Source organism: Cardiocondyla obscurior, linkage group LG09 (assembly GCF_019399895.1).
Source record: "Cardiocondyla obscurior isolate alpha-2009 linkage group LG09, Cobs3.1, whole genome shotgun sequence".
NCBI lineage: Eukaryota > Metazoa > Arthropoda > Insecta > Hymenoptera > Formicidae > Cardiocondyla > Cardiocondyla obscurior.
The window spans coordinates 2,477,641-2,502,731 of record NC_091872.1 but is presented as its reverse complement, the minus strand read 5'-3'; the positions used below and the strand labels follow the sequence as shown (position 1 = coordinate 2,502,731).

General features: G+C 46.2%; 1 protein-coding gene across 1 annotated transcript in view; it reads right to left on the bottom strand.

Moving 5' to 3' along the window:
• Kibra (WW and C2 domain containing protein kibra) overlaps window positions 1-25,091 on the bottom strand; it is a 53,471-nt gene that overhangs the window by 12,330 nt on the left and 16,050 nt on the right. Inside the window, exons 2-3 of the mRNA XM_070661831.1 lie at window positions 23,180-23,289; window positions 22,249-22,343 (exon numbers count right to left, since the gene is read on the bottom strand). Coding sequence (XP_070517932.1) covers window positions 22,249-22,343; window positions 23,180-23,289 — 205 coding nt within the window. The remainder of the gene's footprint in view (window positions 1-22,248; window positions 22,344-23,179; window positions 23,290-25,091) is intronic.

The following is a 25,091-nucleotide window of genomic DNA, read 5'->3' as shown; positions in this document are numbered from 1 at the left end:
AATTATTAATTCAATGATTTTATAATAATTCTGAAGCTACGAAAGTCAACGCATACGTTATAAACTGCTCTCCGCAAGGTCCCAAGTTACAACGTTCGATAACTAGAATTACCGTTTGTGAGATCCTGCGCCCGGTTCAACGTAATCGATTTCGTTCGCGACTCTAGCCGGAGTTTATAGCTCCGTTTTCTCGGTATCGCTCCGGTGTCTAGGACATATCTCCCGCCTGAAGGGATTCGAAGGAACGAGGGCTCTTCAGCGACAGCCGCATTCCAAGCGAGACGCCTAATACCGTTCCTGGCACGACAAAAAACAAAAGGTCATCGCGAAGGATACGAGGGGAGTACGGCAGGATCATACGGGAGGAAGACCGGCCGCGAGAACCCGTAGAGAGGAGAAGGGACTACTCGACAGGACGAGGAGGAGGCGGAAGGCGTCTCTCGGATATGTTCCTGCACAAACGGCCGCGATTTATACCGCCTGGAGCTCGCTATCCTAGGAGCCGAATGCCTAACTGATTGCTGAATTCCATTCCATCGGCCTGCCTTCCCTCCCTCCTTCCTTCGCTCACCTCCTCTCTTCTCTCTCTCTCTCTCTTTTCCTGCTTCTCGTTCTCGCGAGGAGGAGCGCCTCGCGTCCTCCGCCTTGGGAATGCTACGAGAAACCACGAACGTCGTCGTTTGCTCTCGTTCAAAATTCCAGCCGCCTCGATAGAACCATCTCGCCGATAGTTTCGCTTCCCATCTCGGACAACGATAGCGCTAGGCGGAAATTAACTGTGAAACGCTTGTATGATTTTCTTGCTCGTAACACGCCGTCAGGAGGTACAAGAATTTTTTTTTTATTCGAACCTCGTAAAAAAAAATATATAGTTCTTTGCGCTCGTTTTTTTATTTTTTTTTTTTTTTTAGTAAGTATATCTTAAAAACTCGCACGCGCACCTCTCGTCGTTTCACTTAATGTTATCTCATTTCGAGCCGTGGATGACTTACCGCACCGGCACGCTAATGACTCGAAAGAATTCTTATCTCAGATGAGGAGGACGATTAGAAGAGCCGAATGATCACAAAGAGGAAGAGATTACCGATCGCGAATACCGATCGATTGATTATTTTTCGTTTGCATTCCACGGCGGGCGCGCGAGTAAAAGTACTCACGCAGATTCAACGCGTTATCTCGGCTCCGTATCGCAGAATCGTGGCTTCGAGTGCGTACCGTCCGTGGATTGTCATCGAGGAAGTGTCTCATTAAAAAGCATTATTAATTTACGCGCGGGCAAGACCTTCGTTTCGTTCCCATTAAATTCGCCCGAAAAAAAAAAAAAAAAAAAATTACGCGAACCGGGCTTAAAGTCCGCTGGTCTCACCAGAGATTCCGGAGGGAACGCACAGGTGGAATTTATAAACGGTTATCGCGATAATAAAAATATTCATCGGCGAGATTCGCATTTTGATTCGAGCGAGTCCACTTTGAATACCTCGCCTACGACAAAAATTTTCGTAGCAATTGCCACGTGTGCACGCACGTGCGCTATCTCGGTGGCTGCATCTCGAGGCTTTGCGCGCGGGATCTTTTCGCGATGAAAGGACGAAGTCCGTGGCGAAGCGGAAGACAAGAGCCGCACTAGGAAGAAAATATATGGGGAGGTCGAGGGGAATGCGTTTCCGAGAGGAGAGCCGGCGAGACGAGGGGCCGAGGTGAGCGAGTAAACAGGAGGAGTTACGAATGAAGGAATGGACCAGGAGAGATGAAGAAAACTGGAATGCCGGAGAAAGACGGTGGAAATAAGACGGCGCGGCGGAAAGAGGAACGAGTCCGAGAAATAGACGAGGATGCGCGACGATAAAGTTGCGAATGAGCGGGGAAAAGAAATAAAGAAGGAGGAATGAAAGTGTTGTGTTTGTAAATCGCTTCAAGTGCAAATGAAGATAGAGCCGGCGAGAAAGGGAAAAAGAAGCGAGCAGAAGCGAAAAATCCTGGAGGATGGAGGGAGGAGGAGGAAAAAAAAAAAACCGGCGCGGCAAATGAGTATCTTTAGAAAACCTCTCTTAAGAGAAAATGAAACAAAAAGACGGAGAGGCCGGCGAAAGAATCTTCTGCTAAACGCCTGTGCACGGGGACCGATAAAAAGAAGCGTTGCGTTTACGCCGGACAAAGCGGAGGAACGTCCGTGTACGGATTTTTCAATTCCCCGTGATCTACATCGTGTTCCATGTCAATTGTACGCTGCGGAGAATACCGTGAGAGTTTGACACTGTGTGCCGGGAGAGATGATTTCCGCGCGAGCGAGGAAGACGGCCGAGAAGAGCGGTGGAACCCGAGATAGAAAGACCGTGAGGGGGCAGGGAGACCAGGGGGAATGAGCAAGGAAAGAGAGAAAGAGAGGCTGCGGCCGAGAAGTTCACGTTGCAAGGAGTAATGGCAAAGAAGGAGGTCCGCTCGCGCGAGCGAGCGCGGATGGTGATGGTGGCGGCAATGGAGACGGCGGAGGAGGAGGGATCGGAATGTAGCCGAGTGAGGAATTCCGACCCCTCCCGCATATTTATCTGAGCGCGGCACGGCGCGGAGGCAGCGGGACCTAGGTCGGGCCCGGTCCGCGGGGCCCCCTTTTATAGTGCGCCAACCACGCGGGCTCGCGCGCGGAGAGGGAGCACAAATAAAGAAGAGAAGAAGCGAAGGAACAGAGAGAAAATGAAGAGAAAACGGGGAAGAGAGAGAGAGAGAGAGAAAGAAAAAGAAAGAGAGAGAGAGAGAAGGGGGATGAAGACGGACCGTGGATACGTACGAGGCCAGTGCCAGGCCACTATTACGACTTTAGTGTATAGGCTTATTCAGGAATGCCCGCGGTGTTTTGTAATTGGGCGCATTCGTAAGATTTTCTCGTGAATGCGCGAGCGAGCGGACTGGAAGGGCCGGGAGGAAAGGGCTCGACGCGAGTTCGGCAGGACTTCGTAGTTTATGTACAGGAGTCCCTTCAAAAATGCTGGCGAAGATTAATTTAAAGCGCATCCAATTTTGCGTATCAATCGTGTAAATAATACACATTAAAAATGATTGATGAAACGATGAAATGAATAATTCGACAAATTTTACTTTAGGAAAACGAATAGCTTGGATCACGTGTAACGCGTTAAGAATTGCGAACGGTCACTCGTACTATCGTTTGTATGGACCGTTAGAACTTGCATTAATTTATTCCGAGACACGTAATTTTAATAAAATATTTCCGGATAGCAAGAAACGAGATTAAAAAGTCTCGATTCTTGGCAAGAACAATTCGGCCGCGGTTCGTTGCTACCTCCCGAAGCTGATGAGGACTCGACGATGGCCGCCACGACAAAAAGAAAGAAAGAGGAACGTGCTCTCGAGATTAAAATGATTAGGTTTAGGTAGAAGAGTTGGCGAAGAAGGGAACGGAGGCGAGCGCGTTGGGGGCCCAAGAGCTACCGGGCGCTCACGAGATCGCCCTGTGGCTACCGAATTCCGTATGAAGTGGGTCTCGTGCTTCGCTCGAAGGGTCTCACCAGAGGCTCCTCTAAACAACCTGATCCACTTCGGGTCCGCGGGGATAGGAAAATTGGACGTGCATAAGCGGATGCAACTTTGCGTTCTCGCATCTCCCGTACAATGTCTCGAGCGCAGTTCCCGGTATTTTTTTCGCGCAAAACACGATATCTCTTGCAAATTTTTACGCAGAGTTATAAAACGTTTATTTCGCAAACAAAAGGTGACTTGCAAATTATATTTCGAAGATTACTCGGGAAAAATGTTGAGCTAATAAATCAGATAAAATTTAAAAAACAAAGAAAAAAAATTAATTGATATACCTACATATATCTATTGATAATTGAATAATAATTATACACGATCAACCCGGAACCGCGTCCACAAACTCGATTGCTCTTAAAAATTATCGTACGATCGCTCGATAAAATTTGAAGTTGCTTTGAAGATCTCGGCTGAAAGGAAAGATGATAGCTTCCATTTGTGAAATGTATCTCGCGATAAAGGAACTTTTGTTATAGAAACCTCGGCGTGAAATTCCTCAGCGATGAATCCATCGCTCGGATATTCTCCGCGTACTCGCGGCGGGATGTGTTGCACGCAAGCATTTCGCGCGTGTACGTTTTATCGGCGCGCGCGTGAATTTTTGCCGAGCGTCGGATGGAACGCGCGAGATCAGTGATATCTGATTCAGATTTACGTTCGCCGAGAAGGGGAGGGGAAACGAGGGGAAGGGTGCGAGAGGGGTCGGAGGGAGAACGGAGGGATCGAGAGTAATCGGGCTGACGGTCGAGAAAGGAATTTCTTTGGCCGGACAGCTGCTGCCGAACAAAGGACGCGGGATATAAAAGAAGAGTTCCTCAAGGCGCACGTGGCTCCCGCGAGAGAAAAAGAGTGGGAGGCGGGAAGAACGAGGCAAGAAAGAAAGAGAGGATCCATCGGCTAATACAAGGACTGGATATACACGCGACCTGCCGCTCCGCCACCTTTCCAAAAATTCTCTCCCCTCCTCGGCAAATTCGCGCTCTTCCAAATTGTAATTGAAAAGTCGAGATGAAAGATTTGCCAACTCTCGCAGACTAAAATTAAAGAATTATTATAGAAAAAAAAAAAAAAAAGAAAGCTTTTAATGCCAAGAGCTAAATCGTTCGTAACGCGTTCTTTTATTTAATTATTATATCTATTCGTCGAGCGACCGTCGTCGCCTTTATCGTGAATTACGGCGACGACACGTTCCGCGCGTGTCTCGCGCAATTCCGATCGGTTTATCGCGGAGACGGGCACGCGGGGGGCTTTATGCAACTGGCGGATACCTCCGGCTTGATATTCACATCGCGTCGACTGACGAGCCCGCTACCCGAGTCTGAATTCTTGCTCACAGAAGTCGCCACGATGCTGGGATACTCGAAGCGAAGTCAACGCGGGGTTACGCGATTCGCCGTGGTAAATCCGCGCGCCGCGGCCGAAAGCACCTTACTTTAAGTATTAATGCTCATACCGAGTGAAAGTGTATCGCGCATTCCGTGAACGTTGCACGAGCGTTTGCGTCGCGAGCGCGTAAAGAGCGCAGCGAAACTCCAGCGCGTCTCCACCTGCCTGACGCCGTTTCGCATATCCCGCCGAGAGAACGTAGAAGGAGCGACTTATCCGAATTAATGCGTCGCAAAACTTATTTTCGCACCTGCCGCCGGCAAAGATAACGTCTGATACGACGCCGAGGCGTCGCGCGATAGCGACTGGCGTCGTCGTGCCGCATTCCAAGCGTCTCCTCGTAAAAAATAAAAAAATAAAAAAACAAAACCAGAACCGGAGAGATCCTCCGCGCACCGGATGGGCAATTAATTCGACGACAATGCGCCGCTTAAACCAGCGACCGGCGCCGGTTTACATACCGATTATCGGGCCACAAACAAGTGCGTAATAGCGACAACTCGCGAGATGCGCGGGCGATTAAATTCCTACGGAATTACAGCATCGAGAAAAGATCCACTCGAGTCGAATGCGATGGGCGCGGATAAAGGCCCTATCGCGCCGGGCCGCGCCGATGCTCCGTGCGATCGTAGCTCCGGTCGATCGTAATCGCGAGAAATTTCGCAGTAGATTATCGCGCCGACGGGACACCCGGTATGTATATTCGCGGTAACACCGTTACCTTATCGGCCAGATACCGGCAAGATTTAACGAATTCCTGCCGGGGAAAGTTCTCGGTGCATTTTGCGTTTACTGGCACACACATGCTCGCGCGCGCGTATACGCGCTCGCGACTCGTATCTGCAACGACGTGGCTCTGCGTGAAGACACCACCGCTCGCAACTCTCGCTCGCGCGAAATGCTAGCGCCTCGCATGAATCACGCTCGTTTCGGCGCAGGATTACGCGGCAATTAAAATTATAAAACACTGCGAACGAAGGGATTGCTCTCTCTTTTACGCGGACGCCGTTCGACTCTTAGGTGCGGGGCAAAAATTCCCCCCCGTCGACAACGCGCCGGAAAGCTAAGACTCTGAAACTGCAAGCAGCAGAACTTCAAGTCGATTATTCTCCCTTAATACTCACGCTCGAAATTAGCTCGAGCATGCAAGAGTGCGTGATAAAAACGCGGCGCGATAGGCCGCGCGACGCTCACGCACGAGGCGTTTAATCACGAGACCGTCTCGTTAAAGCCCCCGTTTAATCTATTTCTGCCTTGCCGCCCGTTCTCGTTCTTAATTGCGAGCTTAATCGGCAAAATATTCGAGCGAACGTATAAATAGGTATGTCGCCTAATTAATCACGTTTACAAAAGCGTCTCGCCGCGTCGATAAGAGAAAAGCATCGCGCAAAAGGAAAGTGCCGTTGCTATCGTTGCCTGAGAAAAGTCTCGGATGTGAAACTTTTATTCATCGTCTCGTGAACATCCGTCTCCGGTTCTCCGCGAGATATGCACGCACAAGCGTGCGTGCGTGCGTGCGTACGTGAGTGAGAGGCGGCCTGCGGTGGCAGGCCGGCCGCCGAGAGATTCTGATATGAATGGAATGCGATGCTATTATCGGAGTGTACCTACCGATAACTCGTTACGTCGCGGCACGGCCGAGCGGCGGGAGAAGCAAAAGAAGCTGCTCCACGGCGCGGGAGGTAAAAGGTCGTAACTCCCGAAGAATCGCGGAAAGCCGCGTAGACGGCGAGGGAGAAATCAAACGCGATCGACGAAGGGAGATTCGCATTTTTCTGTGGCGCGTCATTCGCGAGGGACGTCTCAAATAACCGCGGTTTACTTTCAAGACACGTATTTGCATTAATATAACGTATTCCTTTTCCATTTTCCTTTCCTCTTTCCGAAATCAAATAAGCATTTTGTTTTTGAGAAAAATTTCTCAACAAATTCCGAGAAAAAAAAAAACTCCATGAAGTAAATTTTTATAATTCGAAATTTAATTAATTGTACTATTCGTAAGTGAACGTGCAACGTAGCTCGCAGACGTTGCGCTTCAAGTGCAGCTCAAAGTTAGCGAATTCGCGAAACAATTGACGTCACTCGCAAAGGAATGTTTCGTTGATTTGCTAATGGCTCTTTTTGATCGATCTGTCTGCTGCATTGTTAGATGTGGCTGTACATCGACCATTACTCGTCACATAAACACATCAATGTAACTCATATCGTCTGATAGATACATCGATCGGGACAATGGAATACGGCAGTCTATGCATAATAATTTCCGACGGATTACCATTCTTTCAACATTAGAGCTGTCGTCGCGGCAAGTTGTAACATTTGCTCAACAAGTGCCATGATTTATCGCCCGCGATGCGAAGCGAGAACGAGAACGTTCTGAGAAAATTTGCTGAGAATATGCTGTGAGAACGGGAACTGTCTGAAAATATTCCCTCGTGGGGAAATATATAGAATGCGCGACGTGCACGTCGCAGAAATATTCTCCGCGAGGAAACAATAGGATATAGTTATTATATACAGCACGTTCCACATTTATCGAATTTCCTGTTCATTATGCTCGGGTTGAAATTAGACTTTATCAGGAGAAAGAACAACGTTTAAGAAAGACGATTTTATAGTCTCAAAAAGAGAAGAAAAAAAAAGAAAAAAAAAAAAAAATTGAACGACACGACAAAGTTAAATAAAGTTATATTCTGTGGATTTTTCCCGGTGTATCCGCGAACGCGCGATGCATTCTCGGCAAGGCCGTTATTCAGAATTTATCCTTATCACGATTTTCTGATGTGTCTCATTCACGAAGATTGCTTTATCTAGCGCGATATAGGTATTACAAAAAATTCGAATCGTCCTTGATGATAAAGACGTGATCCTCGAGTCATTCGTTCGAGCGCATTTTTCGACAATTGCGTTGTAAAGTTATATGTATTTGCATTTTCAGGCATTTATCGACTATAGCGACCGTAGAATTTATAGGCGGAAATTATTTTGAATTGACCATAACAATTAATATCGTTAATAACAACTCCTATCGTCTATCATACATCAATCCTGAAAATAGCTTAATAGTAATTACTCATCGCTAAATATTCCACCTTATCGGTTCGATAACTTCACGTAAATTCCAAGAAATTTCATCTGCAAATTTATATTACACAATAAAGAATTATCTTTTTCTTTTTTTTTTCTCCTCGACATTTTTTTTTTATCTATTTATTTCACACATTTTATCTTTAGTAAACACGAGACTATGAAGTATTAATACAATATTATATCACCAAAGACGATGTAATAAATATTACACAGCAAAACGATGCAGTAACACGACCTATTACGCCATCGTTTATTAATCCAACGATTTAATCGGAATTTCTAAAAATCTAGCTATGAAATATGTATGTGAACAATTTTTACTGTCGCGCTTATTTGAGACGCGATCTCGGGGAAAGTATCCACAGGTTCGTTACTCGTATAGCATTGAATACCACGCACGATTTCGAGCGCCCGTGATCGCACGAAGGAGATCGGAATCCCTTTCATGCCGGGAATGCGTATAGCCCTCGCCGTGGGCCGCGGTTTTCGGAGAAATTGAGATCAGATATCCCGAGCACCGGGATGATTGTCGGGTGCTATATTGAGTCCTCCCGCGAGCCGCCTTATCAAGGTGTACGCGACGTCAAAACATCGTCAAGGACTATCTTCGACAGCGCGTTCAGCGGGAAGATCGTCGCGCAACAGACTTCTTATTTCCGGGAATTTAACGTGATAGCCGGCGTCACGGCCGCACAGAAATAGAGCCGTGATAAACGATACCGCGTCGACGTGAACCAACGCACTAAGCAGCTCGGCTATCGCGATACGGATTTTTTTTTCCTTTTTTTTTTTTTTTTCGAATACGGAAATGCCGATCTTCGTTTCTCGTAAACGTATTACTTTCCCACGGAAAAAAAAAACAGAGTCACGATTATTTTTTAATAACTGACTTCTTGGCCTGTCCAAATTTCTATTGGAAACTCTAGTAAAAATAAAAATCGTCGTTTGCTTCAATTTCCCAATCTATCTTCGCACCTAGATTTGATTTTAAATTAATTGCGTATCGTTTCGACAGTCAACTCGATTCTCCAAAGTCGTTTCGCTCCCGAAAAATCATTCACTTTTCTAACCGCACGTACGTCAGAAAGCTATAAACATCCAGACATTTCCGCGAGGAAGATATGGATTTCAAAGAATCTGCCGTTAAATGCACGTCGGACAGACAAGTGAGAGATCGAAGATCAAACGGCGATACGCCGGACATGTTTATAAAGATAACATTTCTCGATTATTTCCGTTGCTCTATGCGCGGCCAATATAATCGCCTGACAATAGATAATGTCGTAACATCGAATCGCATTACAGAGATTTCACGCGTCGGACGCTAGAACAATAGTCTCAAGTTGTGAAGCAACGCGTTCGCTAGAATAATCGTCACCTTCGAGGAACTGTCGTGTGACCGACGCGACACGCGGAGGGATAACGTGACGGCCCTTCCGAGACGTGGGTTTTCGTGGATGGGCGAACGGACAAGTAGCCGGATACGAATTTGGAGCGTAGCGCTTGTTATCGCGGCCGTAGCGTCCCAATAATCGCGTCTCGCGCATTCCAAGCCTCGATAAGATAGCAGCAGCCGGTCGTGACTCAATTTTCGCCCGCTTGCCGAGTCTGCCCACGTGTACATTATGCCGCGCGAAAATGCGCTTGCCTGATAGCCAAGAAATGTGCACGTATACGCACGGCGGAAACTGCTGATGCTTTCGGTATACGAGCAGCGAGCGCTCGAATAAAGCGCGACGAGGCACACGTACGCGCGCATAAATACGTCAGCAAGAATCCAGCGAGCTTGATCCGGTCGAATCGGTTGGCAACAAATTACACGCCGCGGCATAAACCGATCCAGTGAATGTCATCGCGAAGATAAGCGTCCTACGTGTTCGCCGCCGATGATACAATTTCTCTAGCCGGACGTCGAACTCTGGCTGTGGTCCACGCGGCGATCGCATCTAAGGTCAACCCCTCCGGAGGTTAAACCACCGATAAACTTTAGTATTCCCCAGGCATGAGAATTCGAGGAGACGCATTCAATATTGTTCGATGTAGTACAAATCAACCTTCGGCTTTAAATAAAATTTTAAACAAAAATTAACGCGCATTTATTCGCGTCGCTTAATTATTTTAAGTCTGATAAATCAGCTTGATATTAATAATTAATATAAACGCTGGATTCGGTTGAAATTATTCAAAGAAATAATAATTAGAAAAAAGAAAGAAAAAAGAATCTTGGTCTATTCCTCGTGCGAAAATATTTTTTCAATCGTGGGAGGATCAAAAATATTTGAAATATCTGGAGACCTAGCGTCAGGAATTCTCATAATTCTAAAGGCGTTTATAGAATCTACACGGAAGCGGAGTTAAATAAACTCGAAACTGGCAAAAGCCCGCTGCTACCGCGAACTTCCCGATGACTTGACTCGGGGAAAGCAAAAAGGACTCCGGGAGGGAAATTCCTCGGCTTCCTTTTGCATATCTAACGAGACCACGCTTGCGACGTTCCAAAAATCCGAACTGCAGCGGGAGCATGACGCGCTATAAAGAGACGTGGAGACAGAGGTGCATCAAAGGGAGCTCGAGAAAGCGAGAGGGCATGGAGAGCGATGGGTGCGGGAGCGGGACAGAAGCGTGAAATTCCGTCGGATCTCTAAAAATAGTCGAGTACAAAAAGGAAGAATAATACGAGTATGCATATATCTGGTCTTCGGGTAAAAGCGTAGGTCTATTTATGTATCGCCCAGTGGAGATGGAATCCCGATCCCTTCGTATGGTCGTTAACATTGTTTGTCCCTGGAGGAGAGAAGAGACGCAGGAATGTGAAAAGCCACGCCAACACAAACGGCCGATCTCTGCAGTTAATTTCAAAATGGAAAAATTATTTGAGAATTTCGCGCGGTATCGTAAAAAAAAAGAAAGAAAGAAAGAAAAGAAAAAAAAAAGAGAGAAAGAAAGATATGAAACTTGGAAATAATCACACCAAAGTGCGAAAAGGTAATTTTCACTCGAGTAGCCTTTAAATAAAAAAAAAAAAAGAACATTTGCATTAAATAATTAATGCTTCGATTTTCTTATTTCAAATTGTTAAGTCACATTTTTAAACGATAAGAATGGCATATAATAAAAAAAATATGCGTCTACAAATTTTTTTTTAATAAACTTTTGTTTCTAAAAAGTTAGCTTTTATTCGTCTGAATAAAACACGGCAAAGGTAGACTCGGGTTTCGATGGACCGAGCATGTAGTTCGGTAAGCTTGAAGAAGTAAAAGCAAAACGGGCGTAGGGAGCGAGGAAAGCGTGATAAGAACAGCGCTTTGCGGATGGTAGATACCGATGAACGAGTCGAATTCTTTCCGCCCCGGCAGCACGTGGGAATTTCGCGGCATGCCCTCGGTTCACCTCCTGGGAAAGACAAAAATAATTGTGGAGGAACGGGAAGCCGAGCGAATGTGCAGAAAAAGACCGCGTGGTGCGAGTGAGCTCAAATCGGGAATACGAATGCATCCGATTTCGGAAACGAGAGAGAGATAATCTGAAGAGCCTTGAAAAATCACTATAAAAATATCCAACGAGGCTTTTAAAACATAAAGAGCGTGATACTTAATGGCAATAAAATAGCGTATAACTTTGATATCTTCGTGTCTATCTGAATGAACGTTACCAAGTTTTCGATTTCAAGAATACCGATGCAATTTCGCTGAGCCTAATTTTCGCCGCTAAAAATACGTAAGAAGAGGAGGCAGGCCTTTACAAACGTCGCGCTTCAACTCGGGGCTCATTATCGGATGCTTTCGGTATCGTTAATGAACATCAACTCAGCGAAATTGTATCGGTATTAATCTTCGCTCGGTTCGTCCGAAATTAGCCGAGCAGCAAAACAAGATAAGGACTGTGACGTTTTCGGCGTCTGTTTTTTTTTTTACACGCTGCCTTGTAACATTATACCGCGATAATTCTTTATTTTTTTAAATCTTTTTTTTTCTTTTTCTCTTTCAACGGCGACCTACACGAAGATACTACAGCGTACTCTGGGCCCGGAGGAGCACACGTGCCCGCGATAAATAAGGTTTCGAAAATACATTTTTCGAGAATGTGTCTTTGAAAAGGTAAGTAAGAGAGACGTCCGTGTCGAAATATTCGACAGCGGAAATAAAAGATCGGGGCCAGCATCCCCGGCGGCGCGAAAGAAGCATCATCTCGGCGAGTTTGGAGAAGCGACGGACGGTAGCGTATCCGCTCATCCCGGCGCGACCATTCGCCCTCGGCAGTCCTCGTGGCTCTCCGTGGCGTCACTTCGTGGACCGCCTGGGGGCCCTACGAGAGCGTAACACCGGTAGCCACCATGCCAAAAGGGTCCCATGGTGCGAGTTACGCGAGACCGGGAGAAAGAGAGACAAGCGGGAAAAATAAAAGAGACGAGCGGATTAAAGGGAGAAAGAGAGAGAAAGGGCGAGGGAAGGCGAGAGGTACAGGAGGGAGCCTGTGGAGGACGTCGCGAGGAAGAAACGGGAGAGAAGGGGAGATGGAGAAAGGGCGAAATATCCGATGGGAGCAACGGCAAAGGGAAGGGGGGAGGGGAAAAGAGGGACTAAAACGACAGGGATCCAGGGGGAACCGGCATCTTTTCTTCGCGATGTATTGACGCTCGAAAGAACGGCGTTAAGGCTCCTCTCTCCCGCCCGATCGCCAACCTCGACGCGGAGCCGATGGACCTAACAGCGGGGAAGAGAGTCGAGAGGAGAGCCAGCAGCGGCGGCGGAGAGGGCGGATTCGAGAGGACGGGAGACATTCCAATCTCTCGTAGTAAGCTTGCCTGCCTGCCTGCCTGCTTGCCTGCCTGCCTGCTTGCCTGCCTGCCTGCTTGCTTGCCTGCCTGCCTGCCTGCCTGCCTGCCTGCTTGCTTGCCTGGTCTGCCTGCCTGCCTGCCCGGCTTGCCTGCCTGTTCCCTCGCTTGCTTGTCTGCTTGCCGCTTGCCAAGTCACCGTCCTAAAGCCGACCCACGCTACATCGAGTGGCACACAGGCGATCGTACAGAATCTCCCGGGCTATCAGACCGATCGATTTTTATTTCGGAATGAATCGGCGAGCAGTCGAACAATCTGTCAGAAACGCTTCGAAATTGGAAGCGTGACGCGCGAATGACTCAGGGGGGACTCTAACGTCAGCGGGCTTTAATTGTACTCTCTCGTTATCTTTCCACCTTGCCGGAAACCGCGGTTAGATACTTATTACGTATTTCACGCGGAAAGAGAAAATGCAATCAGAAAAAAATAAAATAATAATAATGAAAAAAGAAAAAAAAAAAAATTGGTAAAGATCAACGCGCCTCTTTCAAGGTTCAGAAGTCAAGCGTACTCTTCATTATTCCATCGGCAGCGCGGCCGGCGATTGCGATAGAGAAACCTTGCCTCGAGGTGACAGATTCCGTTAACAATAGAAACTCCGCGTAGCGCGTATGCGGGGTATAAGGAATGCGCTTCGATTGTTATGCACGCGTCGCCGGAGCATTCTTTCGCAGGGGCATCGCCGATCGCGCGCGTGATAAGTCGCGACGCAGAAATCGAACTGGAACGCCGCGGCATATAAATGCACATCTCTGATGTGCGCTTTCAATGCGTGTGAGGGGGGAGAAAAAAAAAAGGAAAAAAAAAAAAAAAAAAGTGAGACGAGCCGGGCACAATGCTCGACGCGGCGTATGCCGAGATCCAGTTACAAAGAACGAATCTGCTTTCACATTTATCGAATTCCAGCGCCGCTCGTTCCCGCCGCGTTCGTCCGTTCGTTCTGCATACCGCGCTACCGAGAATTCGTCCCGAGTGATTTTGCGAACGTCGGTCGTGGTCGACGACGAGAGGACCGTACGTGCCTCGCGGAACGGCCGAATGTCCCGTCAATGACAGATTCGTTAGCCAATTCAAGCTCGGACCGAATCGCGCGTTAATAACTTTCGGATAACAAAGTAAGCGAGGCTTTGGTTTTATTTTATTTTTTTTTTATTTTTTTTTTGTCAAATAAAATCTTTAGAAAATCAAATCGACACGCGGCAATTTATTTCAGGTGGAATTTATCGACGATTTTTATTTATGCGAGTAGATAGCGATCGTATCTGACGATGTTCATCTACGGTGATGCATATTCATCGCTCGGAGTGATGTATAACAGAAGTTCCGTCGTCCGTGGTCGTTAAAAGTACGCGACACGTGTATATAATCAGTAATTAATTATAACACTGGCGCCAGCAGAAATTGGTAAGGACTATTAGTCTCGTCGACGAGCAATGTCAATGACTTGGAATTATTGAATTCGAATCGTCGCGAGGACGTATAAAACACGTAGCGCATTACGTGGACACGCGGAAGATGTATCTAGCATTCTGATAAAGACCTCGGTCTCGTCTGTGACTTCGAGAAAAGTGCGAGTTCAATCGTCATCCAATAAGATAAACTCCGAGCAACAAATCTGACCAGACGTCGGCGAAGGTGTCCCGCCGTACAGCTTCCTTCGAGGTTCACGCGTAGCGGCCCAATTTTCGACGTTAATCCTCGGATAATCTCGGAAATGCAATTATTTGTACTCGATACATTCCGCCCGATATACGCCGAGGCCCGAGCTCCGGCGGGGCGGAAAACGTCACACCTGTCAGGGTTGCGTCTCGAGTGCAACAGGTCAGACGGCCGAGCCGGTTCCTATTTGCAGAGGAGCCGCTGCGACGTTTCCCGTTTCGTCGGTCCCGGGAACACTCGTGCAGCGGATCATTGGGTCTGGTCAGTGACGAGGGAACGCGTGACGTGGCTGTCAACCCGAAACCCGCGATCAACCCTCCTGGACCCGCGCGCGCGCGCGGGCATCGAGCGCGATTTGGAGAACCGATAGAATGCCGGGACGACAAGGCTGGCCGTCGACTTCTTCTACCTGCCGCGCTTTAAACTTACACCCGGACGGCCCCGGGAGAAAGATCGGGTCTCGGCGAAACGGCGAAATAACGTGCGAGCCCGCGTAACCGACGACGCGAACGGCTTTTCCCGGGAATCCCTCAAGTTTCCGAGTTCCAATATGAAAGATGATAAAAGAGCTATTTTTCGCGCCGTACCTGCGTGCGTGCACGCACCGCGGTTTGGCAGCCGCCCGGGCTGCATCTCGTGCGTTTCCCGGAATTTTTTGCCAGAAATAAAAGGTTTAAATTGGGAAACATTGGCACACGGGCGATTCACGCTGGCAGCCGCGAACGGCGGCCGCGCTGGGGAGGCGGGAGACACACGTAAGTTGAAACATCAAGCGGGAAACGAGTCCCGACGGCGGGGGAAAAAAACGTACGCGACGCGCGCGTACACGCCGGCCGAAAGAATGAAATTCCCCCGATCGATTCGATCGATCGGCCGGACAAACGGGCGGGCGGAAAGGATCGAGATGAACGGACCCGGCAGAAACGGGTGTGGAGAGGAGAACGAACAAAGTCCGGGGCACCTGCGCTTTCGAACGAGATCCGCGATATGATTTACGGCATCGAGGCATTCGCAGTTTCCTCCGGCGGTGTCATAATCGGTTTTGTATCTGTCCGCGCGAGAGAGCCGACGAGCGGTACGGGCCGAGCGGGCAAAAATAAATGGCAATTAACATTCCTCTGGCATCTCGCTGCCTCTCGACGGGGCATCACGGAGAGCCGGCCGAGAGAGAAAGAGAGAGAGAAAGAAAGAAAGAGAGAGAGAGAAAAAGAGAGAAAGAAAGAAAGAGGAAGGACGGTGGGGAGAGAGTCCAAGCAGAGAGAAAGAGAAGAGCGGGATGCTGCGCGCCTCCTCTCGTGGCCCCGGACCGGGCCCGCAGCACACGGCGGGGTGGAGGTGTAAGAAACGGGGCCCGTACGCCTCTAGGAGGCCGACAAAACCAGGCAAAGCGCGACCTGTCCGTCTGTCCGTCCGAAAAATGTCAGATTCGAGCCAGGGACGCTCTTACGTTACGGCGCACGAAATTCGTGGAATTCCTGGACCGCGAGGTCGCCCAGACTTTCCAAGTCTTTCTCTCTCGACGGATTACGGGGATGTTGGCGATACCACGATACTAGAGTATTGATACTTTCACCGCAAAATCCCGATTTACTTTGCCGCGTGTATTAGTGCCGGCGAGAAAGAGTCGTAACTAATTTTTTTTTTTTTTTTTTTCTTTTTTAAATATAAATGACAGATTTATTTGCCTTAACGTTTTTAATTCTTAGTTACAGTCGAGGAATGCTGCTCAATATAGCCGAAAAGATTATTTTATAATTACAATCTTACAATCACGTGTTGATCGTTAAATAACGTTATGTCATAATTACTCGGCGCCAAGTGTCAAAGGAAGAGTGTCCGTTGTTAAGAAGACATTGATATTTTTCCTCGTGCGCCACGAGATTGGAAGCTGTAAATTTTTCCCGTTCTCACGTCTTGAAAACGCCTGCGAGTGCCGTAGAAATCGCGGATTGAGATAAGCCGCGATCGCGTACGGAACGAACGCGAGATTTATGGTTTGGTAATTATTCAGTACTCGAGGATGGGTTTTACTAATCATTCATCGTACATAGACGCGATACCGCTAGACGCTGAAATGCCATTATCCCGTGGAGCGATTAGTTCCAGGAACAAATAGCCGTCTTGTCCAGAAGGTGGATACGCGGGTAATAATAGATATTTACGTTTCTGCTTATTGTCCGTATTTTTAACGCTGCTCAATTTCGACCGCGTTACTTTTTTTCTTTTTTTATTTCTATTTTTTTTTTCGCGAAGCTAATTCCGATCGGCAACGGTAGCGGAGCAAAGAGACCGGGGTGCAATGGCGTAACTTCAGGCAAGCTCTTTCAATCAAGGTTAATCATCTACGCGAATTCTTATCTAAACTTTCAAAATTCCTGACGGTTACGTCACAATCCTCTCGCGAGCCACGCCGGCCGGGGGCACGAAAATGTGACGCCGTAAAGCGCCGTTTGCGAATTAAATTTCTCTTTAATCTACACGACCGATAAATCTTCCAAATGTATTCTATTCACATTTCAAGCATAAATTCTGAAAAAATATTGTCGTAGAGAGAAAAAAAAAATTATACGAGAAATAAAAATGCAATAAATCTCGGCAATAAGCGAAAGAAAGTATATCGTTTCGTATACCCGAAAAATATTACAAATCATAAATTTTGGAAAAAAAAAAAATACCGACGGTGTCGGGAATAAAAAAAAGAAGGGGGGAAATATAAAATGGCTAAATATAAGAATCGCGCGAGATGTGTTTTGCTCCCGTTTTGCTCATAAATTCAATGACGCCGTGTTGACTCAGATATTATTGATTTATTATGCTGCACAAAAGTATCACGTGCAGATTCGCTCGACATGTACGCATGGGAGTAATTTCAATGTTATGTGCGAATCAACTGAAATACATCGGCGACAAACACTTGAATCATCCATATCTATGTCATTCCGTCGAAGGAAGGAAGGAAAAGAAACGACTTCCCTCGGCTTGATGCAAAGTCGAAAAAATACATTAAATAAAACCCACCCGACAATTTACGAAAGAAAAAAACAATAATAATAAAGAAACATACGTCGATTAAAACAATATGCTCGAAATACTACGTTTAAAAAATTGAATTAAAATAATAACAAAAAGGAAAAAAAAAAAAAAAAAAAGTTTTAAAGTTAAGTAGAGCAGAAAATCATTAAGTATAAAATCGCAATAATATTCCCGCTCGCGTGCGTAAGAGTTAACCGGATTCTTCTTGCGTCATCGAAACGGCAAAATTTCCATCGTGCAAGATTTGCTGCGCCGAAACGCGATGAGACGCTACTGACCCTACGGTTTATCCGTTGTTGGACGAGCGCGGAGAGTCTCGGCATGCTGCCGGAGAGGAGACGGGAGGAGCGAGAGAAAGAGAGAAGAGAACGGGCGGCGGAGAGGGCTATTTGCATCGGAATGCAAGCCCCGGCTCTCCGCGTTACGCTCGCGCGCGAGAGTGTGCACGCACGCGTGCATGTACGCACCGTATGCGTACGGCGCGTATGTAGGTACGCGTGAAACTCCCAAGGAAGGAAGCCGCGAAGTTCCTCGGAGTCCCTCACGTGAAACTCCCAAGCACCGTGATTTAGCGTGAAAATAAAATTTCGCATCCGCGAAAAAAGTCTGCCGCGCGCGTTTTTCCCGAAAGAACGAAAAGGGCCCATCGCGAAAAAAATGCGCAATCGACGATAAAAAAAATATATCCGTCTCGTTAAGGAAAACATGTTATCTTAAAGATGACAACTCAGGGTCTTGGGGCAAAATTAATTTTCGAAAATATTCAGCGTGAAATTAAAGGTGGCGAAGAGTTAGCGATAATAAAATGTACTTTGCGAGCTACGCGGTAATGCCTTGAAATTCCGATTATATAAAAAAAAAAGTGCTCTTTGAATCGAGTGGCAACGATTGAGCAAGAATGTGCTTTATAAATTATTTATCGTGGAAAATTGGAAGAAAAAAAAAAAGAAAAAAAAAAAGGCAAAAGGGAAATCCGCGGTCTCTTATCCGTGAGTTTTGAGAAATGTGTGAAAGGAAAAAAAAAAAAAAATTCCGCGGCCGTATCGGCGTTGTGTATCTTTGATGGGAACGTTGCTCGGAATATTTCAAGAATTTTAAGAATGTAAGAACCCACACATTATCTCTTGGCAGCGATCTGGGTTTGGATATCTTATTTCCCACGCATACATACGAACGCGAGGATTATACCGCGTTGCTTGTTAATTTGTGACGCGAAAGGATGTATCCACCGGCCGAGGACGCGCGCACCACTCTCGCGTAAACATGTTTACCCCAATAAACACGCTCGCACTCGAAACGCGGTGGATTTTATAGACGCTAGAAACTCAATAAACTGGTTAATGGATCAATGACGCAAACGATAAATTATTGACCATTGTGCCGCACGGTCAGCGATCTCGAGTTGCTTAATCCCGCGACTATAAAAGCGGGAATAAAAGCGCGAAAGGCTCTGACGAATGCTCCAAGTTCCTAACATACCTCAGCGGCTTGAAATTTCGAAATTAACGCCGCGTAAGAAGAAGTAGAGCTCATGAAATTGTAACGAATGGAAATTTCATTCGAAGATTATTTTTATATCACAGCAGAGATTACAGAGCGCGCGCCCCGCGCGCGTTATTGAGTTTCAACATTAATTAATTATTAATATTAATTTTTTGGATATTTACAATTGAGTGATTCACGGCCGACGAAATTGGACATCCTTCCTTCCTTCCTTCCTTCTATGACAGTATTATCCTTATATGACTGGATTATCCTGACGTGTTGTAGTACTTTATATCACTAGCCACTATATTACTCTGCTTTTTTTTATGGTCCACCATCACTATCACTAACACTATCACTCGAGAGACGAACGACCGTAAAAATGACAGTGGATTATCGCGGCGAATGTTTACGATTAAAATTAAGAAGCGCGACGAACGATCATTTGTTGTATAAATTTACTTCCGCCGGATTCTTCCTTCGGGTCGTCCTTGATCTCGACACAATAAACTGGTTACGATGTACAACGAAGTCCAAGAGTTCACCTTCGATTTTTCGATCAATTTTCGGACAAAAAACGGACGAGATGCAGATCACACGCTCTGACAGTGGCGGTCGCAGAACTCGCTGAATATCGCTTAAGGTGATGACGAGTGAAGCAGGTTGGTAATGCCGAATGCGCAGCGCAATTCAGGTTGGACGCTCCGTGCGCTCCGCCGGCGACATAACCCTTTCTTTCCGAAGCACTTTTTCGAGGCACGAAACGAAGCGCAGAACGATGAGTGGAATGACAGGAGTATAGAAAATGATCGTTCGTTACCGAGTCTACGACGTCGACACGTATTCGAATGCGAGAGCGTCCTATCCGCGGTCGAAAATACGCGTAATTGCGGAGCGATTAGCAACGCGTCTTCGCACTCGAAGTTCCGCAATTAAACTAAAATGGCCGCTAGAGATTTCGACCCTTGGAGGAAAAGAGACAACCGCGAAAAAAGTGAGACGGTCAATAAGTTCGATGATTCCGAGATTAATCGTCACTTTTGAGATCTCAAATCGTCGTCTTTAAAAAAGAAAAAAAAAATTCCTGTTCGAGAAAATCTCAAAAATAATCTAATAATCCGAATATTTTTCAGTTTCGTAAAAATTTATATTTTTAAAAAATCACACGCATTAACATTGACAGCTAACGTTTACGTTTTTTTTTTTTTTTTTAGATAAGAAGAGAGTGATAAAGAGATAATTAAGACACTGAGTTTATTTTCTTCGAAGCTATACGAGACTCCGTAAAAAGAGGTACGTGCAATGTGCGTAAACGCGAGAAACAGTTTAGTCTGCAAACTTTTCCGCGTGGCTGCACAGCGTGAAATTTGCCCAATTTAGGAGGACAAATGTGCCTTATCCGGTACAGAGATGTAAGCACGGCGATTTAATTTCTCCTTCTATATACCGAAATTTTAAAATAGCCACGCAGGCTCGTTTCAAGCCTTCTGATATACGAAAATCAAGTATTTCAAACAAATGCAGTGCACTTTCAAGATCTCAACTTCGGTCCCTTAATCATTATCAATAATAAGTGTTCTCACTTGAAAAGGAAGTCAGCTCCCTAAGAACATAAGCCTCTACATAATAAGCTGCCCGCTTTGTCAGCTTGTATTTTCTACAATGCACCCAACTCTTATTTCCCACCAAAAGAATTCCGCAAATATCCTAGTCTATATTTTCATCCAGTTACCTTATTTACACATTCATTTTTCTTTTCCTTCTTATACTACAACAAGAAAATTACACCTTTTACTTCGACGTAAAAAAAAAGCTTAAAATAAAAATGTTATAACTTCAAAATATTTTTATCTGCGAATATTTTATGTATTTTTCACAAGAAATTAATTTTTTTTAAGTTTATTACCAAGATCTCAGTCTTAAAAAAAAAGGAAAAAGAAACCCATCAGCGAGCGACGTTTTAATCGATTTATTTCAACCGCACGATAAAAAGGGAAATATAGAATATTTCTTGTGCAATCGGCTGAAATATCTTCCTTCTTCGAGATCGGGCGAATTTCACGTCGCGCGTCACGACGGGAGAGCAGCTGTCGACGACGAGACGACGAGACGACGACGGACCACGACGGCGGGAGAGACTCTCTTTCTCTCTCGAACCTCGCAAGGGATCCCGAAACTAGAATCGTGCACGGCCTGAGCCACATAGGTAATCTCTCGAAAATCGACGATGACATCATGGCCGCAGCATTTCGCCCGAAATAAATATACCGTACATCGACATTCCTCCCCGCCCGCCCGGCACCCGCGTCGTCGCCGCCACCGCCGTCGATAAATATTATTATCGTATCTTTCGTTTGCTCTCGGATTAAAGCCGGTACCTCTTCCTCCCTTTCTCCTCCTCTCTCACGCCTTTTTTTGCTCTCTCTTTCCCCCTTCCCTTCTCTGACCTGCACATTCCATCAAAAATTCGTAACGCAACTGCGCGTGACGTAAGGAGCATTCCGGCGCGGGTCCAGACTGGCGTCAGCGACAGAATGCCAAAGTGCCTCTCTTCGCTCGCGACCACTCGGAATTAGCTACCTGCCGCGGTCCTTTAACTATCGCCGAGGAAACGTTCAACGTATCGCAGCAACGCGACGAGTATTAAGAATGTAAACGGCGTGTGCACGCGTGTAAATGTACCACGCGCAGGGTCGACACAATTTCCCAACAAAACTGCATAAAAATTACGTAAGGAAATTATAATAAAACGGGAAGGAGGCATCGGTGCCGTCTCCGTTACGCGATATCGTTTTCGAGGGTCTCCTCGCAAGGCTTAGGAAAATGCACCAGTTTCCCAGCGACATAATCACGTCAATCTGCTTGCGCGCGCGTGTGTGTGCATGCGTGCATATGTAATACGCGCATCCCACCGAGGAACATGCAGGGGGACGGAACGCGGTTAATCGCGTGTTAATCTACGCCGTCGCGCTTGTGGTGCACGAGGGGTACGCCGAATGACCGGAAATAACATGATTTCTCACGGGCTGACTTCCTGCCGCCCTCGTCGACCCTCGTTGAAATTCCACCAGTTTTTCCCTCACGTCCGCTTCAATCTCGATAGCGCGAGGTTCATCGACACGGCGCGGATTGACGGATCAATTCCGCTTTCACGGGCCCCGAACGGTTTTCGAACGGAAATACGCGGTGATAAATTCTTTTTGGCGCTTACCTCGAGTACGTCCTGCGCGGTCTGCATGTAATCGCGTAGCATGGCCTCCTGAATGGCTCGCCATTCCAGCCTTGGGTCTTCCAGCTGAGTTGTCTCTGCAAATATTAAAACCAATGACACGGTTGAAACAAAGATTCTCGCCTCGTTCATCAATCGGCCGATATTCTTCGCGTGGATTTTACGAAATAAATCGATTATTATTCCGCTCCTTCAACGACGGACTTTCTCTAAACTTGATGCAAGTACTACGTCACGTGTGCACGGAGGCTCCAGGGTATCGTTCAATCGCCGGGAAAAGGAATACGGGATTCGTCAAGTCAAAATCGCGCAAGGTCTCCTGACCTTGTTTGTGTAATAACTCACCCCTACGATGTTTAGCGCGTTGTAAAAGAATTTATATGCTGAATATTACGACTGATATTATATCGCGTGAGGCGCTTTAAGGTCGGCTGTCGCCCGCGGCTTTTTTGCACATTTTATCTCGCCCGCTACCTCTGCGCGGTTTAACGCGTTGTAAGAATTCGTAATACACCGAATATTGTACATACATACAAATGTATATCAAATATAATATCAAATATTATGCTGAATGTTCATTTCAATGTATCGTGAATTTATAACAGGCGTATACGCTGCGATTAATATATTAATGGGAAAATGTACTTTAATTATAATATCTAACAATTATTATTTTAATACAAAATTTATTTTTAAATTATTTATATGTTTTATTTTTTGCGAACTCAATTTTAATCGAAGGCATCGAACAGAAAAACGAACGTGCAAGAAAACACGTGCATAAATTCGCTCGCGCACAGCTATGGCACAGATACGTGACATAAAATTCCGAATAAAATCACTTCTCGTATCGCAAGTATCCGGCCGTTCTCCCAGGCACTTTCTCAATCAGATAGCAAAAGAAAAAACTTACGATTGACATGATTGATGTAGTAGGCGCCTACGTATTTATCATAGGCCTCCTCCCAGCCGAGGGGAAGCTCGTTCCCGATGCAATCCGCGAATGTTTGGGGTTTGGTAAACCTGCAACAATAAAAATAAAAATGGAATAAAAATCTTGTAACAGTCAATGTAACTTCAATAAATATATATAGCTCTTATTGTACTATCAAAAAAAAAAATGTAATTAAAGCAGCGACAGAATTAAAAAAATTAATCGTGCAACGTTTTTATATTATCGTAACAATAAAAATTATTTTCTTAAAAAAAAAAAAAAAAATATATATATATATATCCTATTTAAGGTTCGATTTAATTTTAATATTTAATTAATATGTCCAGGCAAAGACAGTCTTCGCGATTTTCGAGATCGAGAACGACCTGGTGGAAGTACCGTCTTTGTCTGGACATATTAATTAAATATCACAATTAAATCGAACGAGAGTAACAAATAGATAGGCGCGGGGGGGGAGAGCGAGTGCGAGCCTACGTGCCGCGCGCTAGGTATATTCCCTCACTACTCCCACTCTCGCTTTGTCCTTCGCTAGCGGTCGCGCGAAGCACACGTACGTACTACGCACTCACAGCGACCGCGTGCTCGTGCCGAAATTAATACGTACTTCCGTTTAACGAAAACCGACCGACACGAGAACTATCTTCTCCTCCCTATTTTCCGCGTGAGTAGAGTACGTGCGATACTCCGTGTGAGGAGAGCACGTGTGATTCTCCGTGTGAGGAGAGCACGTGTCGCAGCCGGTTCATCGGTCGTTCCGGGAGTTTCGCAAAGTTATTCGGGCGTGATTTTTTGGCTTTATTCTAAACGCGAGTGGCGGACTGGAACGCGCGAGAGTGATGAATAATTTTCGCGATTGTAAAATCACGGTCGGGGTGTTCGCGAGTGACTTGTGCGCGGAAGGATGACTCGACACGTCCCATCTGAGAGGAGGAGCAGGCCCGGGACGGGCATCCTGCATCGGCGGAGCAACTTTTAGGTAAATATAAATTTTTTTCTTTTTCAGAAAATCTTTAAAAAAATTTAAGTTTTACCTTTACATTAATTTACATACTAACAAGTCTACATTAATGTTTTATTTTATGTTACAGTCACCGGCCGAACTACAACTCCGCTGAAGCTCATGCAGATTGGTAAGTCGCATGACTTTTTTTTTTTCGTAGTTTGTATGTGTGTGTGTGTGTATAGCATCGCGCACATAGTACGAGGAAGTCGTCAACCGAAAAAATCCCAAAGTCGCACTCGCCAGAAAAAGAAAGACACGCCATGCTCGCCGGATGTGGCGTCCGATTTCCGGAAACCTACAGGTCACGTATATAAGCACGTAATATGCATATTTTAAGCGTGCCACGTTGAACGAAAATAACAATTAAATTTTTTTTTTACACCCAAATAAAGACATTTGTATGACAATTTTTTAAACAAATAACCCGATCGTTTTATAAATATACGAACGACAAAAGAGCGAGATGCAGTCACCGTCGAAATTAGGTGTTCGAGGCATTTCTTTGCGCGTTCAGGGATAATTAATCCTCGGGCCAATTAACTCGCACCGATGACCGAAGGATTTCGTGCCCGAGTCCGCAGGAATCCTTGTCGTTTGCATAACGCGGGAGCGCGCGCTCGGCGTTTTGTGGGACAACGCGGAGGCGAGGGACAACGTACGGCCGAGCAGTACGCGAAAGTACGGCACTTTCGCTCGCCGTTCGAACGAGATCCACAAAAATTCGCGCGATCATTCGCAGACCCATGCGTGCCACGCACTTCTCGGCGGCCGCTAGCGCGTCGGCTCGGCTCGTTAAAACTCTTGCCGTAAGTCGCTTTAACCTTGGCATACCGTAGCCGTGTCGACGCGTAGCGCACGCGTTCAGCG